Raw genomic sequence first — 16,096 nt, forward strand, 5'->3', positions numbered from 1 at the left:
AGCCTTCCTGCTCCTCTGATGCTGCTTGGCCTGCTGTGTTCATCCAGCTCTACACCTTGTTATCTCAGATTCTCCAGCATCTGCAGTTCCTACTATCTCTCTAACACTCAGTGTACACGGTTTCAATGGCCCCTACTTTAGTCAGAAGAGTTGTGTGATGTTACAAGAACAGAAACATTGGCAATAAAAGAGTTATTGGCGCTTCTATGTGCCAATCCAAGATATTATAATCAACATCCAAGCACACATCTAGGACAGGTGATACTTGATCTTCCTATTTCAGAAGCAGGAATGCCACCACATTGCCTAAGAGCCCAACCTCTTGCTTTTGACGTCCATGAGGCTTCCTTTCATAGTCAACAAATCCTAGAGTGGGTTCCTTATTCATATAGATTAAATTTTAATATGTTAAAAAAACACTGTTTAATGTGGATCAACCATGCTCAAGAGTGAGTGAACAGCCCCCTCGATATCTAATTCAGTCTTAGAAAAACAGTTAGGAATCAAACCTTTTGATCTCACTGATAAGTTTCATACCTGAGCTGCAGAGTTGGAAAATGGGCAAAACCTAACTCGCAACCAAAAAAGCTCAGGATTTTCTAGGTTAAAAGCAGGAGGAAAACCAACCAAGCTGCTCAGTTATAGTCTGAACCTGTCTTAACACACTCTATTGAATCTAATTGTCAGTTAATGCAGCAATGTGCTAGAACTCACAGTGAAGGGGAACATGTGTGGCTGAAGTGTGGCACTTGGTGGACTTAAGTGAGCAACAAAAGAGTTAAAGAGGTCTAGATGGTGCACAATGTAATGTTGTTATTGTGCAAAAGTCTATTAATGCAGAATATATAACTTCAGTAGCAAAACATAGAGTGGCTATTTACAAAAAATAAGAAAAGGCATGTTGCTCATATCTACTTTGTGTTTTTCCGTAACATAATTCCAGTGTGACTCCAGTCAAATGGCTCAAATAAAGGCCAGGATCTTTGAGAAAGATCCAACGGTATCTCATTTGAAAGCGCCTGTATAGCCCTCTGGATAATTGTTGGGTTGTAAAATTTCTGCCACTGAGTGGACCTAAATTCATGTTGAACCCTTAGTGGTATGGACATCCATCTGCCTCCAAGCATCCATTAGCCTCAGCACTCAGCACTAGAGGACACCAGGAGATTAATCCTGCCACAACAAATGAGATTGTGTCTGCAAGCTTTCAACTTCAAAGAGACGCACGAGTGTTGAGCAAAACCAGTCCTCGGTATATTCCTGTAGAAACCAGAGGGAAGATTTTTGAAGCAATCGGGTTGGGAGTGGGGTGCACAGATTGAAGATTGCACTCCCAGGAGATGCCTCTTGATCTTGAAACATGCTCCAATTTTTTAAGGTAGGGGTGTGTACTGGAGACAGAATAGTGAGTAAGTTGGGACAACCCTCTCGCCTCTAGTTAACAGCCTTGATTTGCTTGTTAATTTCCTTGATGAACTTGACAGTGGGTTAGTCAGAGCAAGCACGTAATTTTCAATCGATAAATGTGAACAGTTTGATGCACATATATGCACAGCAGTTGCATTCAGTTCAGAAGTTCAAATTTTTATTTGTAAAATGAAAACTTCAGGACCTGGAGCATCTAGCACTGGGCTATGCACATTACCCTTCATTTGTCCATTTGTTCATTGTTATACACAGTGAAGCTGCTGTTCTTCCAGCCCAAATAGAGCATTAAAATTTAAACATAGTGCCACATGGACTTGGAAATTATCCAGGTGTCAGGTTTCTGCCCATGAATTGATAAATCAAGTCCCAGAACTCAGGGTTGAGTCCTGAAGATTGTAAAATGCCTAAGTGGAAATTGATGAACTGTTCCTCCAGCCTGTGTTGGGTTTTACTGGAAGACTGCAGCCATCCTCAAACAGAAGTTTGATGCAGCATTGAGGTCAAAATATGCTGCATAATAAATAGTTTATTAATTACTTCATAGTCGAGGAACATTGAGAGAGAGCACAGGTGCATTGCGCAGCTGGCTGCACTTTTTTTTGTGCTCAACTTATTCCAACTTTCATACTAGTTGCTAAAAGTTTAATTCTTTGTGATTTTTGGTCATCCACAGATGTGTTGCAAATCTTCAGATATTGGATGGGGTTATCAGTATTATATTTGATCATTTTTCACTCGAGGTTTATTTCTTCTGTTTTTCCAGCCTCCTCTGACCAATCACAGCAGCGACCTTATTTAGGTGTTCGTGTGAAAGATCCTGTGAAGGAACTCCTTAAAAGGAAACGCAAAAACATTGAGAACACTAACACAACCACAAACAGCACAGTAAGTATTTAGGAGTTTTGCAGACTGCATTCAAAGTTGACGTTTTAAATGTCTATTAATCAACACTGTTCAGCATTTGCCAGGGTTGGAGGGTTTGAGCTACAGAGAGAGGCTGAATAGGCTGGGGTTATTTTCCCTGGAGTATCGGAAGATGAGGGGTGATTTTATGGAGGTTTATAAAATCATGAGGGGCATAGATAGGGTAAATAGATAATGTCTTTACCCCCGGGCATAGGTTTAAGGTGAGAGGGGAAAGATTTAAAAGGGACCTAAGGGACAACTTTTTCAGGCAGAGGGTGGCGCGTGTATGGAATGAGCTGCCAGGGGAAGTGGTGGAGGCTGGTACAATTATAACACTTAAAAGGTATCTGGATGGGTATACGAATAGAAAGGGTTTAGAGGGATATGGACCAAATGCTGATGAGATTTATTTCAGATATCAGGTTGACATGGATGAATTGGACCAAAGGGTCTGTTTCCATGCTCTACAGCTCTACGACTCTGAGTTATTGTTTGCCCCCTTATCCAAAGTCACTCCATTTGCTGCCAAGGAGCGTGCTGATTGGTTGACATGTGGACCCTCATTGGTAGAGTTGTTGACATGGAGAATCGAATAATTAATGATTATTAACAGTTAATTGCTAAATTTTAAAACAATTTAAATCAGACAGGTTAACCCTGATTGGTCAGACCTCCACATAGTGGAATCAACATGCATCAATACACAGACTCTTGCTCTTGGTAGAGAGAGAGAGAGAGAGAGAGAGAGAAAGAAAACGTGTATACACACTATGGCTGTGCCAACTCAACAAAATACATGACAGTCATTCACTGGTTCATTCCTCTGGGAAATGCCAGTCAGAGCCACGGATTAATCTGTTATCCTGAAGGGTCGCAAAACTAACAGGAAGTCATCTGTACACTAGCCTCATAAAATATAAAGAAAAAGAGGAAGACAGAGCCTTTCACAAACTCAGGATGTCCCATTTGCACTTTACATCCAATTTAAGTGTCACAATGTTGCAATGTTGACATTGTTGTGATGCGCAATACCTTTATAAGATGTATTTATCTTCTATATGTCTTTTTTTTTCAAATTGCAAGGTTGTCAGATGAGAACAAAGGCTGCTCAAAAATCTCTGAAGGAGCCAAAAGTTTAAAAGCTAATTTGACAATTTGGAAACAAATGTTTTTGTTGTTTTTGGCAATATCAATTTAGTCCTAGGGTAGGTGCTTTGATGTGTTTTACTCTTTCCTGAGGCATTTTGAATATTCTCATATTTTACCTGTCAGACCAGTTACATTATCAAGTCATATGTAACCACCGATCAGCAGTTCAAATCTTTAATCATTAGAGGTTTGTTCTGCATATGATTTCTATCTGGAAAAAGACTTCAGGATTCCAACTGGATTTTTGTAATATATTTGACTTAGGTCTCAAAACATCAGATCCTACTGTGTTGACTGTGTTGAATCCAGCCTGGTGTCACCTGCTCTTGAGGAACCATTTCCTTTCAATTTCTCAGATTACGAAAAGGATCACCTCCATTGACAGCACAATGAATATCAAAAATCACATTTGTACTCCTGCACAATATCTGAGACGCACAGTTTGGTCACATACATAGGTAGGGGTTCGCAATCTTCCAGGATTACAAATTAACCTCCTAGACACCCCAGGAGAAAACCATAGGGGCATTAAAAAAATAATGTCTTGTAATATTTCTCTGAACACTTTTACTTATAAAAACAATGGAGATGGGAAAAGGGGTTGTTGGATTAACAGTTAAGAATCAGAAATCAGATGAAGTCTGTTCACTTTACAATTACCGTGGGAAGGTTGCTGGACAGTGTTAAATAGCTATTCGTGAGACCATGGAAGATAAGGCCCTGGGACGTAAGAGATCAAATCAGGACCACCAGGAATACATCTATCCAGAGGTGACAACCACAAGATTTGTGAAAATAGTGAAGCTGTCCAATGTTTTTAAACATCGCAATCTGTATTTTGTACATGGGTTTTGTGGCGGACATTTTAGTTCCCTTTTCTTTGAACTATAAGTATCTTTGCTGGGCATCTGGACAAGCCTAACAAAAAAAAAATTGGAGCATTGGAATTTTTTGCTGGTAACCTAGTAATCTGATGACAGATTGTTTATGGCAAGACAGATAACAAAGCACAAAACTGGTAGCAAGCCAGTGGGAGTGCCAGTTGTTAGGAACTGGGAGAATTGTTAATGCTTTTATTATCAACATATTTATAGATGTTGTCACACATCTCTGAAGCACACAGAACTTGAACCCAGGCCTCCTGGCTCAGAATTAGGAAAACTACCACTGCACCATAAGAGATCCCTACTGGGAGAATTGTTTTTCCTTTCCTGCACTCATTTATGTGTCTGCTGTCATTGATACAAAGTGAATATAACCAGGCCAACCTTATTTCCATCCGACAGTATACTCCCTGTTCCTGGGGTCAGTACACTCGTGCACATAAACTAAACCAAATTGATGTGCAGCTAATGGAACGTAAACCTTACTCGCTGAGTACCCAGATCTGTTTGAAACTTGCAGTACCCGACATACAAGCATAGAGGGGAAAAAAATCGCAATTGTAAAACACTTCTCACAATCTCATAATGCCTCAAAGCACCTTACAGCCAATCAAACACTTCAGAAGTATAAAAGTGAAGTCACCATCGTCCCACTCCCTCTTTAGAGAGCAGCTATTCATTGTGAGTCTAAACTGAGGATCACAATGCTCAGGCAAGGGGCAAGGTGATCTCAGCCAGGGCGGGAATTGAACCTGTCATCTGCATTGCAAACCAACCATCCAGCCAACTTAGCTAACCAATGCCCTTGGAAGTGTAATCACTGTGAGAACTCAGGTAGCCAGTCATTGAGGGATCAAACACCAGAACTAACTCTTCATACACATGCAGGCTTATATTTATGGAGATACGCTTTACAATTTATGCATCTCCAATGCCTTTTTCAGTTGACTCCTTTACATTCGAGCACCAGAAATCTTCAATTAATACCCACAACCTGAAATCAATGATGCACAATAATTGTCATTGTTATAACGTAGAAAATAAGAAAAAGGATAAACACACAGCAATGTCACAGGAACAGGGGTGTGATAATTGCCAAATCATCTGCTTTATTAATAGTGATTGAGCAGTAAAAATTGACAAGAACACCAGAGGGGTCCTCCCCTGTTCTTCCTCAAAGTAGTTCTGGCGGAAATTTTACATCCACCTGAGGATGTAAATGGGATCCCACTCGAACGTCTCAGCTGAAAAATGGCATTCTTGACAGTGCAGTGCTCTCTCAGTACTGCACTGCAGTGTCAGCCTAGATATTTCTGCTCCAGTCTCCACAGTAGGATTTGAACCCCACCACCTTCAAACTCTGTCTGTGTAAGCTCACAGAACTGGTATCACTTAGTCTGACCACAAGTTTCAGAGTTCAGTAATGCCTGGCAAACACTGTAATTTTGGAACATAATAAAACAAAGAACACAGATTCTGGAGATCTGAAAGCACAAAGTCAGAAATTTCTGGAGAAATTCCGTGGGTATGAAGAGAAAACAGAGTTCACATTTCAAACCCACTGAGCTGTCTTCAGTTCTGAAGAAGGGTCGCTGAACTCGAAAAGTTAACATAGTAATTTAGGTATTTGTTTAAATGCTGTTTCATTTCTCAAAGACTGTATAAAATTACATTTTCACTTATTTTTCAAACACAACAGCTGAATTTACTATTTTCAGCAAGGCCACTAGATGGAGCTTCATGCTCTCCTGAAATATTTCCCATCGAAAAAGGGAATAAAGGTTTCCAACGTTGAGTTCCATTTGCAAATTCTCAATGGGCAAGGGAATGGTCTATGAAGACTTTTAAATACCAGGCTTTCTGGTCGCAAAGCAGCTTTAGCCAGCGTTTATGGCCAGTTCTCATACAAAGACAGTTCAATTCAAAGCAGGAGGCCAATCAGCACCATCCTGTTTATGCTAGCTACAAAGTTAACCTACTTTTTTCTAATTAGAAGAGAAAATGGAAAACACCACTTTTATGCTAGAGTGAAATACCAAATATTGATAAAGATAAAGATGCTTCTTTTAGTTTAAGGATTGATTTCATTTTTGTGTGGCAGTTGAGGTCTTTTGTAATGAAAATGGAATAAGTAAATTATTCTACTCCAGTGTATTTACAATATCTGTAGATAGTGACATTTACTAAGCTATCATAACCACATTGCCTGTTCGCAGCACCATTTCGAGACTTTCCAGTGTCACAGACTGGATGCATTATGTAACCTAGAAAACCAGAACTTAGGTTCAACTTAATTAAGTTACAATGTGGGTGTTTACAATCAACTTCAATGTCACTTTAATTTTAATAAATTGCCAACCAACCTATTAGGTGCATTTATTTTTAGTAACCGAGTCATTACTTTTTCCAAGAATGCAAACAAATTATCAATGAAAAATGGAAACAGAACTAAACAGACACATTCAGAAAGAGATAACAAGGTGTGGAGCTGGATAAACACAGCAGGCCAAGCAGCATTAAGATTAAATGTGACATTGAAGTTGATTGTAAACACCCACATTGTAACTTAATTAAGTTGAACCTAAGTTCTGGTTTTCTAGGTTACATAATGCATCCAGTCTGTGACACTGGAAAGTCTCAAATTGGTGCTGCGTGCAGGCAATGTGGTTATGATGGCTTAGTAAATGTCACTATCTACAGATATTGTAAATGCTCTGGAGTAGAATCATTTATTTATTCCATCTTCATTATAATAGAGGAGCATTCAGAAAGGTGCATTTTATGGTCTGTGCTTTCTGCAATATAGTCATAGTTGTGGTGTCACATGGCACAAACCAGTAGTTTTGCTTTTGCGAAAGCAAGTAAATTCTACGCCCCAGAGATTTTACAACTAGATAGGAACAGAGCTTAGCCATCAAACCCCTCAAGCACACCTTGCCTTTCAATTAGATTGTGGCTGATTTGTATCTTTTCTCCGTCTGCCCTTGTTCTTTGTCATTGTTCCTTAATAATCTTATCTAATGAAAATCTATCAATCTCAACTTTAAATTCTCAGTTGATCTCTAGTCCTAATTGCTACTTTGTAGACAGTTTTGTAGCTTTCCACAGTCCAATGTGGTAAGAACTGCTTCTCGACATTACCATCTAAGTCTGAGCTCCAATTTTAAGGTTGTGTTTTGTTCAGGACTGTACCGAAAACAAAAATTTTCCTACATCTCTCTTTTAGTCTGTTAAGAACCATAATCAGTTTACCCCTTAATATTCTACGCATGAGAGAAGTCAAGCCTAGTCAATACATCTTATTACTCCATCAGCCTTCATAGATCATAGAACAGATCATAGAATCCCTACAGTGGAAGCAGGCCATTTAACCCATCGAGTCCATACTGACCCTCCGAAGAGCATCACACCCAAACCCCTATCCTATCCCAATAACCCTGCATTTCCCATGGCTAACCCACCTATCCCTGGACATTATGGGTAATTTAGCCTGGCCAATCCACCTAGCCTGCACATCTTTGGACTTTAGGAGGAAACCAGAGCACCCGGAGAAAACCCACACAGACAGAGAGAATGTGCAAACTCCACACAGACAGTCGCCCGAGGCCAGAATAAAACCTAGACCTCTGCCTCTGTGAGGCAGCAGTGCCAACCGCTGAGCCACTGTGCCACCCCAAATGGTCCCTTGGTCCTATTCTGAACCACGGACTCGGTGCCATAAGTCATACATGGTCACAATTGTGAAAGAGCTTCCTCCTGGCTAATTTATGTTATTCTTTAGTGATGAAAAGTACACTGTAAATGGTAACACCTTTAGGAGAGTTGATGTACAGAGGGATCTTGCGGTGCAAAACTGTAGCTCCCTGAAAGTGGCAACACAAGTGATTCAGGTGGTGAGGAAGGCATATGGCATGCTTGCCTTCACCAGTCGGGATATTGAATATAAAAGTTGTCAAGTTGCAGCTGTATAAGATTTTAGTTATGCCATATTTGGAGTATTATGTACATTCTAGTTGCCACACTATAGGAAGGATCTGGAGCTAGCAGAAAAGATGTAGAAGCAGAGTACGATATCAACGTTTAAGAGGCATTTGGATAGACTCATAAACAGGCAAGGAATAGGCCGATACAGACAACGTGCAGGCAGATGGAATTAGTTTAGAATGGCATCATGGTTGGCACAGACATGGTGGGCTGAAGGGCCTGTTCCTGTGCTGTTCAGTTTAATATTCTACGTTCCATGATGGGAAACAAAATTGTGAAGGGGAGCAACAACTGTAGAGTGCAGCAGCAATTAAAGGGAAACAGTGAATATCTGGGCTGACTGCAAAATCCACAGCAGAAAGCTCTAAGCAACAATAAAAGTGCTGCTTCATCTGACATAATGAGTGGGAAAGGACCAAGCTAGTCCATTAAGTCTGCCCCACACTGACGATACCTGGTGCAGCATTACTATTCATTTCCCTCTAACAACGTAGTTTGCCTACCTCATACCCTTTCTCCAGATACAGGCAAAAATCTAAGAAAAGTCTAGAGCCAATATAGGAGAGAAAAACAATCGGGGAAAATTCATCTTCCATGCCTCTCGAGAAGAAATCACTTGTGACATGTGTTTGTTCTCTGTTGATCCTTATCATCTTTCTATGATGTGATCTCTGTCCGAGTCAGCAACAGGTTCTACTCCATCTTGAAGGTAACGTATCCCCATTATGCAGAGATGAATGCATTCGAAAGGAAAATTGCCCAAGATGCAGTCTATTTGTACTTAACGAAAGATCCATGTCATCGGACCCCCAAGTTTGTCAAATTGGAATAGTCTATCAATGGGTTCCAGCCTACACACGAAGGGTTAGTTGTTTGGAACTCTCTTCCACAAACAGCAGTGGAAGGTGGATCAATTGTTAACTTTAAATCTGAGATGGATAGATTTTTGTTAAGCAAAGGTATGATGAGATATCAGCCAAAGGCAGCAACGTGGAGTTAGGCCACAGATCACCCATGATCTCATTCAATGGTGGAACCAGCTCAAGAGGCTGAATTCCTTATTCCTGTTCCAATATTCCTAGCTTTACCATTGCTTGACAAAACCTCTATCAAGTTGTATCTAAGTCTACAGTATAAACAATTCTATTCACTGCAAAATATTTGAGTCTTGAGCCTTTCTAAAGTACATTGTTATAACTTTATAAGTTATCTCCCAATCTAATTTTATCAAAATTGAACAAACTTTGTCACCATTTGACCATGTGTAAGGACATTTGAGAAATAATGCTAAATATTCTTTATAGCACAAGAAATGCTTAATGGACATACCTATATTCAGATTAGGAGTAGGAGTAGGCTAATCATCTCCATAAGGCAGCCCCATTGATCAATAAGCTGATCCGATTGTAGCCTCAATTCCACTTCCCTTCCAAACCCCTAATTCACTGACACTCCCTTGTTAGTCAAGAATCTAACTCGGTCTTAAAAGTATTCAATGACCTTGCCTGAGCACAATAAGATCACCTCCTGTATTTCTAAATGCCTGAAAACATGAGCCTAGTCTCCTCACCAGAATCAGTCTGGTGAACCTCTGCTTCACTGTCACTGTGACAAGTATATCCTTCCTTAGGTAAGGAGAACAGAAATGCACACAATGCTCCAGGTGCAATCTTACCAGCAAGACTTCTTTGCTTCAATACTCAAAACCGTTTTGTGATAAAGGCTAGCATACCCATTGCCTTGCAAACTACTTGCTGCACCTACATTCTGGCTTTCTGTGACCATGAACAAGGACACCTGGGTCAGTTTGGACTTCAAAACATTTTAATCTGTGACCTCTCTGCACCGCCATTCCTCTGACGAAAGTGAAAAATTTCATACTTTATATTCCACATTATTTTCCATCTACCACATTCTTACCAACTCAATCACCCTGTCTAAATCCTCTCGACACCTCTTTGTATTCTTGTCACAACTCATTCCCACCACTATCATCTGCAAACCTAGAAATATTACAATTGGCTCCCACATCCAAATCATTGATATAGGTTCTCGACAGCCAAGATCTAAGCGTTGATCCTTATGGTAGATCACCGGTCACAGCCTGCTAACCTGAGGAAGACCTATTTATTCTGATTTCTGCCTATTAAACGATCCCCAGTCCATGATAGGCTATTACCCCGATCCAATGAACTTTAATTTTGCTTACTAATCTCGTGTGGGGGACTTTGTCGAAAACATTTTCAAAATCCAAATACAACGCATCCAGTAGCTTCCCCTCTGCAAACCTGCAATGTCCTCCTCAAAAATCTCTGTCACATTTGTCAAATATGATATTCTTTTCAGAAATCTATGTTGACACTGTCCAAACAAAAAATTGTTTTCTACTTTACATGTATTCATGCAAAAACTAAAATAGGCCAAGGTATTGAATTTTTAAAATCTTTTTAATTTAATTTAGTGCTTTCTGATGTATTGAAACTTAGGTCTGGAAATTGTTTTCTAAGCCTCTCCATCTCTTCTCTTTGATTCTTGACCAAATCAGTGACTAGATTTTCCCATACCCCTGCAGATACAGCGAAAGGCAGACGGGCCACCAGATTTGTTTCTTATTCACTCTCAGGATGTTGCTGCCCCTGACTGGTCTAGCATTTATTGCCCATCCCTACTTGCCCTTGAGAAGGTAGTGGTGAGTGGCCTTCTTGAACTGCTGCAGTCCATTTATAGAATCATACAGCAAGGAAACAGAACCTTCGGTCTAACCAGTCTATGCTGAACACAATCCCAAACTAAAACAGTCCCACCTGCTGGCTCCTGGCCCGAATCCCGCCAAACCTTTCCTATTCCTGTATCTATCCAAAAGTCTCCTAAACATTGCAATTGTACCCACGTCCACCACTTCCTCAGGAAGTTCATTCCACATGCAAACCACCCTCTGTGTAAAAAATTTGCCACTTATGGCTTTCTTAAATCTCACCCCTCTCACCTTTTAAAAATGTGCTTCCTCGTCTTGAGATTCCCTATGTTAGGCAAACGACAACTACCATCAACTTTTTCTGAAGAAGGGTCCAGACCCGAAACGTCAGCTTTCCTGCTCCTCTGATGCTGTCTGGCCTGCTGTGTTCATCCAGCTCTACACCTTGTAATCTATACATCAACTCTATCTGTACCTCTCATTATTTTATAAACTTCTATTAGGTCACCTCTCAACATCCTACGCTCCAGTGAAAAAAGTCCCAGCCTATCTGGCCTTTCCTTATAACTCAAATCTTCCATTTCCGGCAACATCCTGGTAAATCTCTTCTGAATCCTCTCCAGCTTGATAATATCCTTCCTATAACTGGGCAACCAGAACTGGACACAGTATTCCAGAAGAAGTAGTGATAGATCCACAACGCCATTAGAGAGGGAGTTCCAGGATTTTGACCCAGTGACACTGAAGGAATGGTGATATATTTCCAAATCAGAATGGTGACTCGCTTGGAGGGAACCTGCAGGTGGTGATCTTCCCAGGTATCTGCTGCAGTTGTCCTTCTAGATGTTAGTGATGTGTGTTTGGAAGATGCTGTTTAAGGAGGACTGGTAAATTTCTGCAGTTCATCTTGTAGATAGTAAACACTGCTGCTGCTGCACATCAGTGGTGGAGGGAGTGGATGTTTATGGATGCCGTGCCGATCAAGTGGGCTTCTTTGTCCTGGATGGTGTCAAGCTTCTTGTTTGTTTGAGCTGCAGTCATCTAGGCAAGTAGGGAGTATTCTATCACACTCCTGACTTGTGCTTTGTAGATGGTGGGCAGGCTTTGCACTGAATATGGGGACGGTTGGGAGCAGTGGTCAGTGAGGGAGATTGTAGGTGGTTGGACAGATGACTGTAATGTACAGCAAGGATGTAGTATTATAGGAAACTGCAGCAGCGGAGCTGGGCATGGCTTTAGAAGGATTTGCAAAGAAGGTGCAAAGAAAAGTATTTCAGGCAGCAGAGGGAGAGTGGTACATGGTGAAGGTGAGAACAAGATGTGGAGTTCTATTTTTATTCACCCATGGGAGCTGGGTATCACTGGCTAGGCCAGCATTTATTCCTGTCCCTAGTTGCCCTTGAGAAGGTGATGGTGAGCTGCCTCCTTGAACTGTTGCAATCTATATGCTGTAGATAGAGCCACAATCCTCTTTGGGAGGGAATTTTGGGATTTTGACCCAGCAACACTGAAGGAACAACGATATATTTTAAAGTCAGGCTGGTGGATGGTTTGGAAAGGAACTTGCAGATGGTGGCATTCCCATGTACCTGCTGCCTTTGTCCTTCCAGTTTGAAAATAGTTATAGATTTGGACGGTGCTGTCTAAAGATCTTTGGCAAATTTCTGCAATGCATCTTGTAAATAGTGCACACAGTTGCTATTGAGCAACTGTCTGCTTTGCCATTCGATCATGGCTGATATGTTTCTCAAAGTCATTCTCCCGCCTTCTCCCCATAATCTTTGATCGCGTTATTAATCAAGAATATTTCTATGTCTCAAATACACTCAACAACTTGGCTTCCACAGCCTTCTGTGGTAATGAGTTCCACAGATTTACCACTCTCTGGCTGGAGAAATTCCTCCTTATCTCAGTTCTAAAGGGTCATCCTTTCAATCTGAGGACACAAGTAAGTCAGTCATTTTTAGTCTACTGAACTAAAGAAATGAACATCTTTGAGGGCAAAAGTCTTCAAAAGAAATGCAAATCTACTTGCAGAAGTAAGTCTTGGAGCCCTTTAGCAAAGTAGTGAGCTACACATTCCATTATAATGAACTCTATTGACAAAACTGCGGTATTCATCACATTAGATTTATAATCATCAATATTAGATTGTGCACGATATGAGTGCAGGATCAAGAGGAGGTCACACCTCTTGCATGTCCTGTCATTGTCAAGCCTACAGTTTCTCCTTTAGCAGAACATTTATCTGAAAACTAAGTAAATGTTTTGCTAAAACGTCTCCTGTGCAAAGAAAGAGATGTAAACAGTAAACTATCTGAAATGTTTTGTTTTAAGTTTGGTCATTGCATGTGTGCATTGCCAGCTACACCAGTATTTCTTGCTGAGAGGGCAGTTAAAAATTAAATCACATTTTTGTGAGTCTAGTCACATGGGCCACACCAGCTGAGGATGATGGATTTCCTTCTCAAAAGGCCATTAGTGAATCTGATGTTTCTTTTTTACAACAATCGACAATGATTATGTTGTTGCCAGAATCCTGATTTTTACTGAATTCAAATCTCACCCCCTGCCATGGTGGGATTCAAACTCATGTTCCGAGACCATTAGCCTGGGGTTCTGGATTACTACTTTCATGTAATGTAAAGACCAGAAGGTATTGTGAAATAAAACAGAAAAACATAGGAACTACTGTGTCTGTGGAGAAACAGTTAATGCTTCCACCCTGTGACCTTAGATAAGAATTGGGAATGCAATAAGTTTTGAATCATTGACCATAAAATCACTGCAGTTTGGAAGCAAGCCATTCAGCCCATCCAGTCCACTCTGATCCTCTGAAGAGTATTCCACACTATCCCCATCACCTTACATTCCTCATGGATAATCCACCTAACCTGCACATCCATGGACACAACGGGCAATTTAGCATGGCCGTTCCACCTAACCTACACATCTTTGGACAGTGGGAGGAAATCCATGCAGATTCGGGGAAAAGGTGCAAACTCCAACAGTCACCTGAGGGTAGAATCAAACTGGGGTTCATGACACAGTAAGGCAGCAGTGCTAACCACCTAGCCACCCCATTTTCATGCCAACTCATTGTCAATGAGTTTTTCCACAACTGATAAAGTTACAGACCTTAAGCTTCAACTCTGTTTTTCTCTCTCCACAGTCATTGCTGGATATCTTGAATTATCTGTTTTTTGTTTCAGATTTCCAGATTAGTACAGTATTTTGGTTTTATGAAAGAAATAAGGCTTAGAGTGTGCCAATCAGTCATAGGTTTTGCTGCCATCAAACTTAATCCCCTTGTTTTAGTTTATTATTTTTTAAGGCAGATTTGAATTTAAACATGATGCTGAATAGTCTAGAGAGAAGAGAAATTCCCTCCCTAAGGGCATGGTGAGTCTACCTACAGCTCATGGACTGCAGCAGTTCAAAAAGGCAGCTCACCACCACCTTCTGAAGGGCCACTAGGGATGGGCTATAAATGCTGGTCAGTCAGTGACACCTATGTTCCACGAGTGAATAAAAAGGCAGGCCTGAAGGGCATTGACAAGGTGCCACATAGGAGGCTGCTAAATAAGGTAAGATCCAATGGTGTTAGGGTCAAGGTACTGGCATAGATAGAATATTGGCTGACTGGTAGAAGGCAAAGAGTAGGGATAAAGGAGTCTTTTCACAATGGCAGCTGGAGGAGATCTGCAAGGAGTCCATGCTGGGATTGCTACTATTCACATAATGCATAACAATCTGGATGAAGGAATTAACGGCGTTGTTGCTAAGTTTGCAGATGACTCAAAGATAGGTGGAGGGACAGGTAGTGTTGAGGAAGCAGGGAGGCTGCAGAAGGACTTGGACAGCTAGGAGAATGGGCAAAGAATACAACATGGCAAAGTGTGAGGCTTTGGTAAGAAGAATAGAAGTATGGACTATTTTCTAATCAGGAAAAAGCTTTGGAAATCTGAATCGCAAAGAGACTTAGGAGCCCTTGTTCAGGATTCTCTTAAGGTAAGCATGCAGGTTCAGTTGGCAGTTAGGAGGGAAAATGCAATTTTAGCATTCATTTCAAGAGGGCTAGAATACAAGAGCAGAGATGTACTGTTGAGGCATTATAAGGTTCTGGTCAGACTACATTTGGAATATTATAAACAGTTTTTGGCCCTGTATCTAAGGAAGGACATGCCGGCCTTGGAGAGTGTCCAGAGGAGGCTTATGAGAATGATCCCGGGGATGAAGGGCGTCATTATGAGGAGCGGTTGAGCATACTGGGGTCTGTAGTCAATGGAGTTTAGAAGAATGAGGGAGTAATGTAAGGAAGCCTACAGATTACAGAGAGGCCTGGATAGAGTGGACATGGAGACTAGATCCAAGGGTACACCCTCAGATTGAAGAGATGACCCTTTTAGAATTGAGATGAGGGAAAGTTTATTCAGCCAGAGAGTGTTGAATCACAGTGGGCTGTGGAGGCCAGGTCATTGAGTGTATTTAAGGCAGAGAAAGACAGGTTCTTGATTAGTAAGGAGATCAAAGATGATGGGAAGAAGACAGAAGAATGGTTTTGAAAAACATATTAGCCATGGAGCAGACTCAATGAGTCAAATGGCCTACTTCTACTCCTAGATCTTATGGTCTTGAGACCCATAGTGGAAGTTAAGGCAGAGGAACAATCACTGTACTTTGAGGAAATCCAACTCTATAGATATGCAATGGTGACAAAGCCTGCAGCTTACTCCATGAATATAGAATTGCGCCCTCCACACTGGTCTGTCATTTGCTCAGATTCAGTGTAGAATAACAAGCAAAACCTAAGTTTATTTTGCTTTTCTTTTAATTCTTAAATGTCCCAAAAACCTCAAATATAAGGTGATTTCTTTTGTAGTCCTGCAACACAAAAGGAGATATCGCAAGTGCAGCCAAATGAGTAAGAAGTGTGCTTGAAAATGATGACACACTGCAAGTTATACAGCAACAAGGTGTGGCAGCTTCCATGCAAATCAGAAGACTTCATTCCCATCAATAGATGGATACTGAACACCTGAATGCAAAT

The 16,096-nt window shown here is 40.9% G+C and overlaps 1 protein-coding gene across 1 annotated transcript in view; it reads left to right on the forward strand.

The window, feature by feature from the left end:
* Positions 1-16,096, forward strand: part of LOC109927133 (NF-kappa-B inhibitor delta-like) — a 126,383-nt gene that overhangs the window by 54,074 nt on the left and 56,213 nt on the right. The window contains exon 2 of the mRNA XM_020527050.2: positions 2,192-2,313. Within this exon, the coding sequence (XP_020382639.2) occupies positions 2,192-2,313 (122 nt within the window). The remainder of the gene's footprint in view (positions 1-2,191; positions 2,314-16,096) is intronic.

Source organism: Rhincodon typus, chromosome 32 (assembly GCF_021869965.1).
Source record: "Rhincodon typus isolate 14 chromosome 32, sRhiTyp1.1, whole genome shotgun sequence".
NCBI lineage: Eukaryota > Metazoa > Chordata > Chondrichthyes > Orectolobiformes > Rhincodontidae > Rhincodon > Rhincodon typus.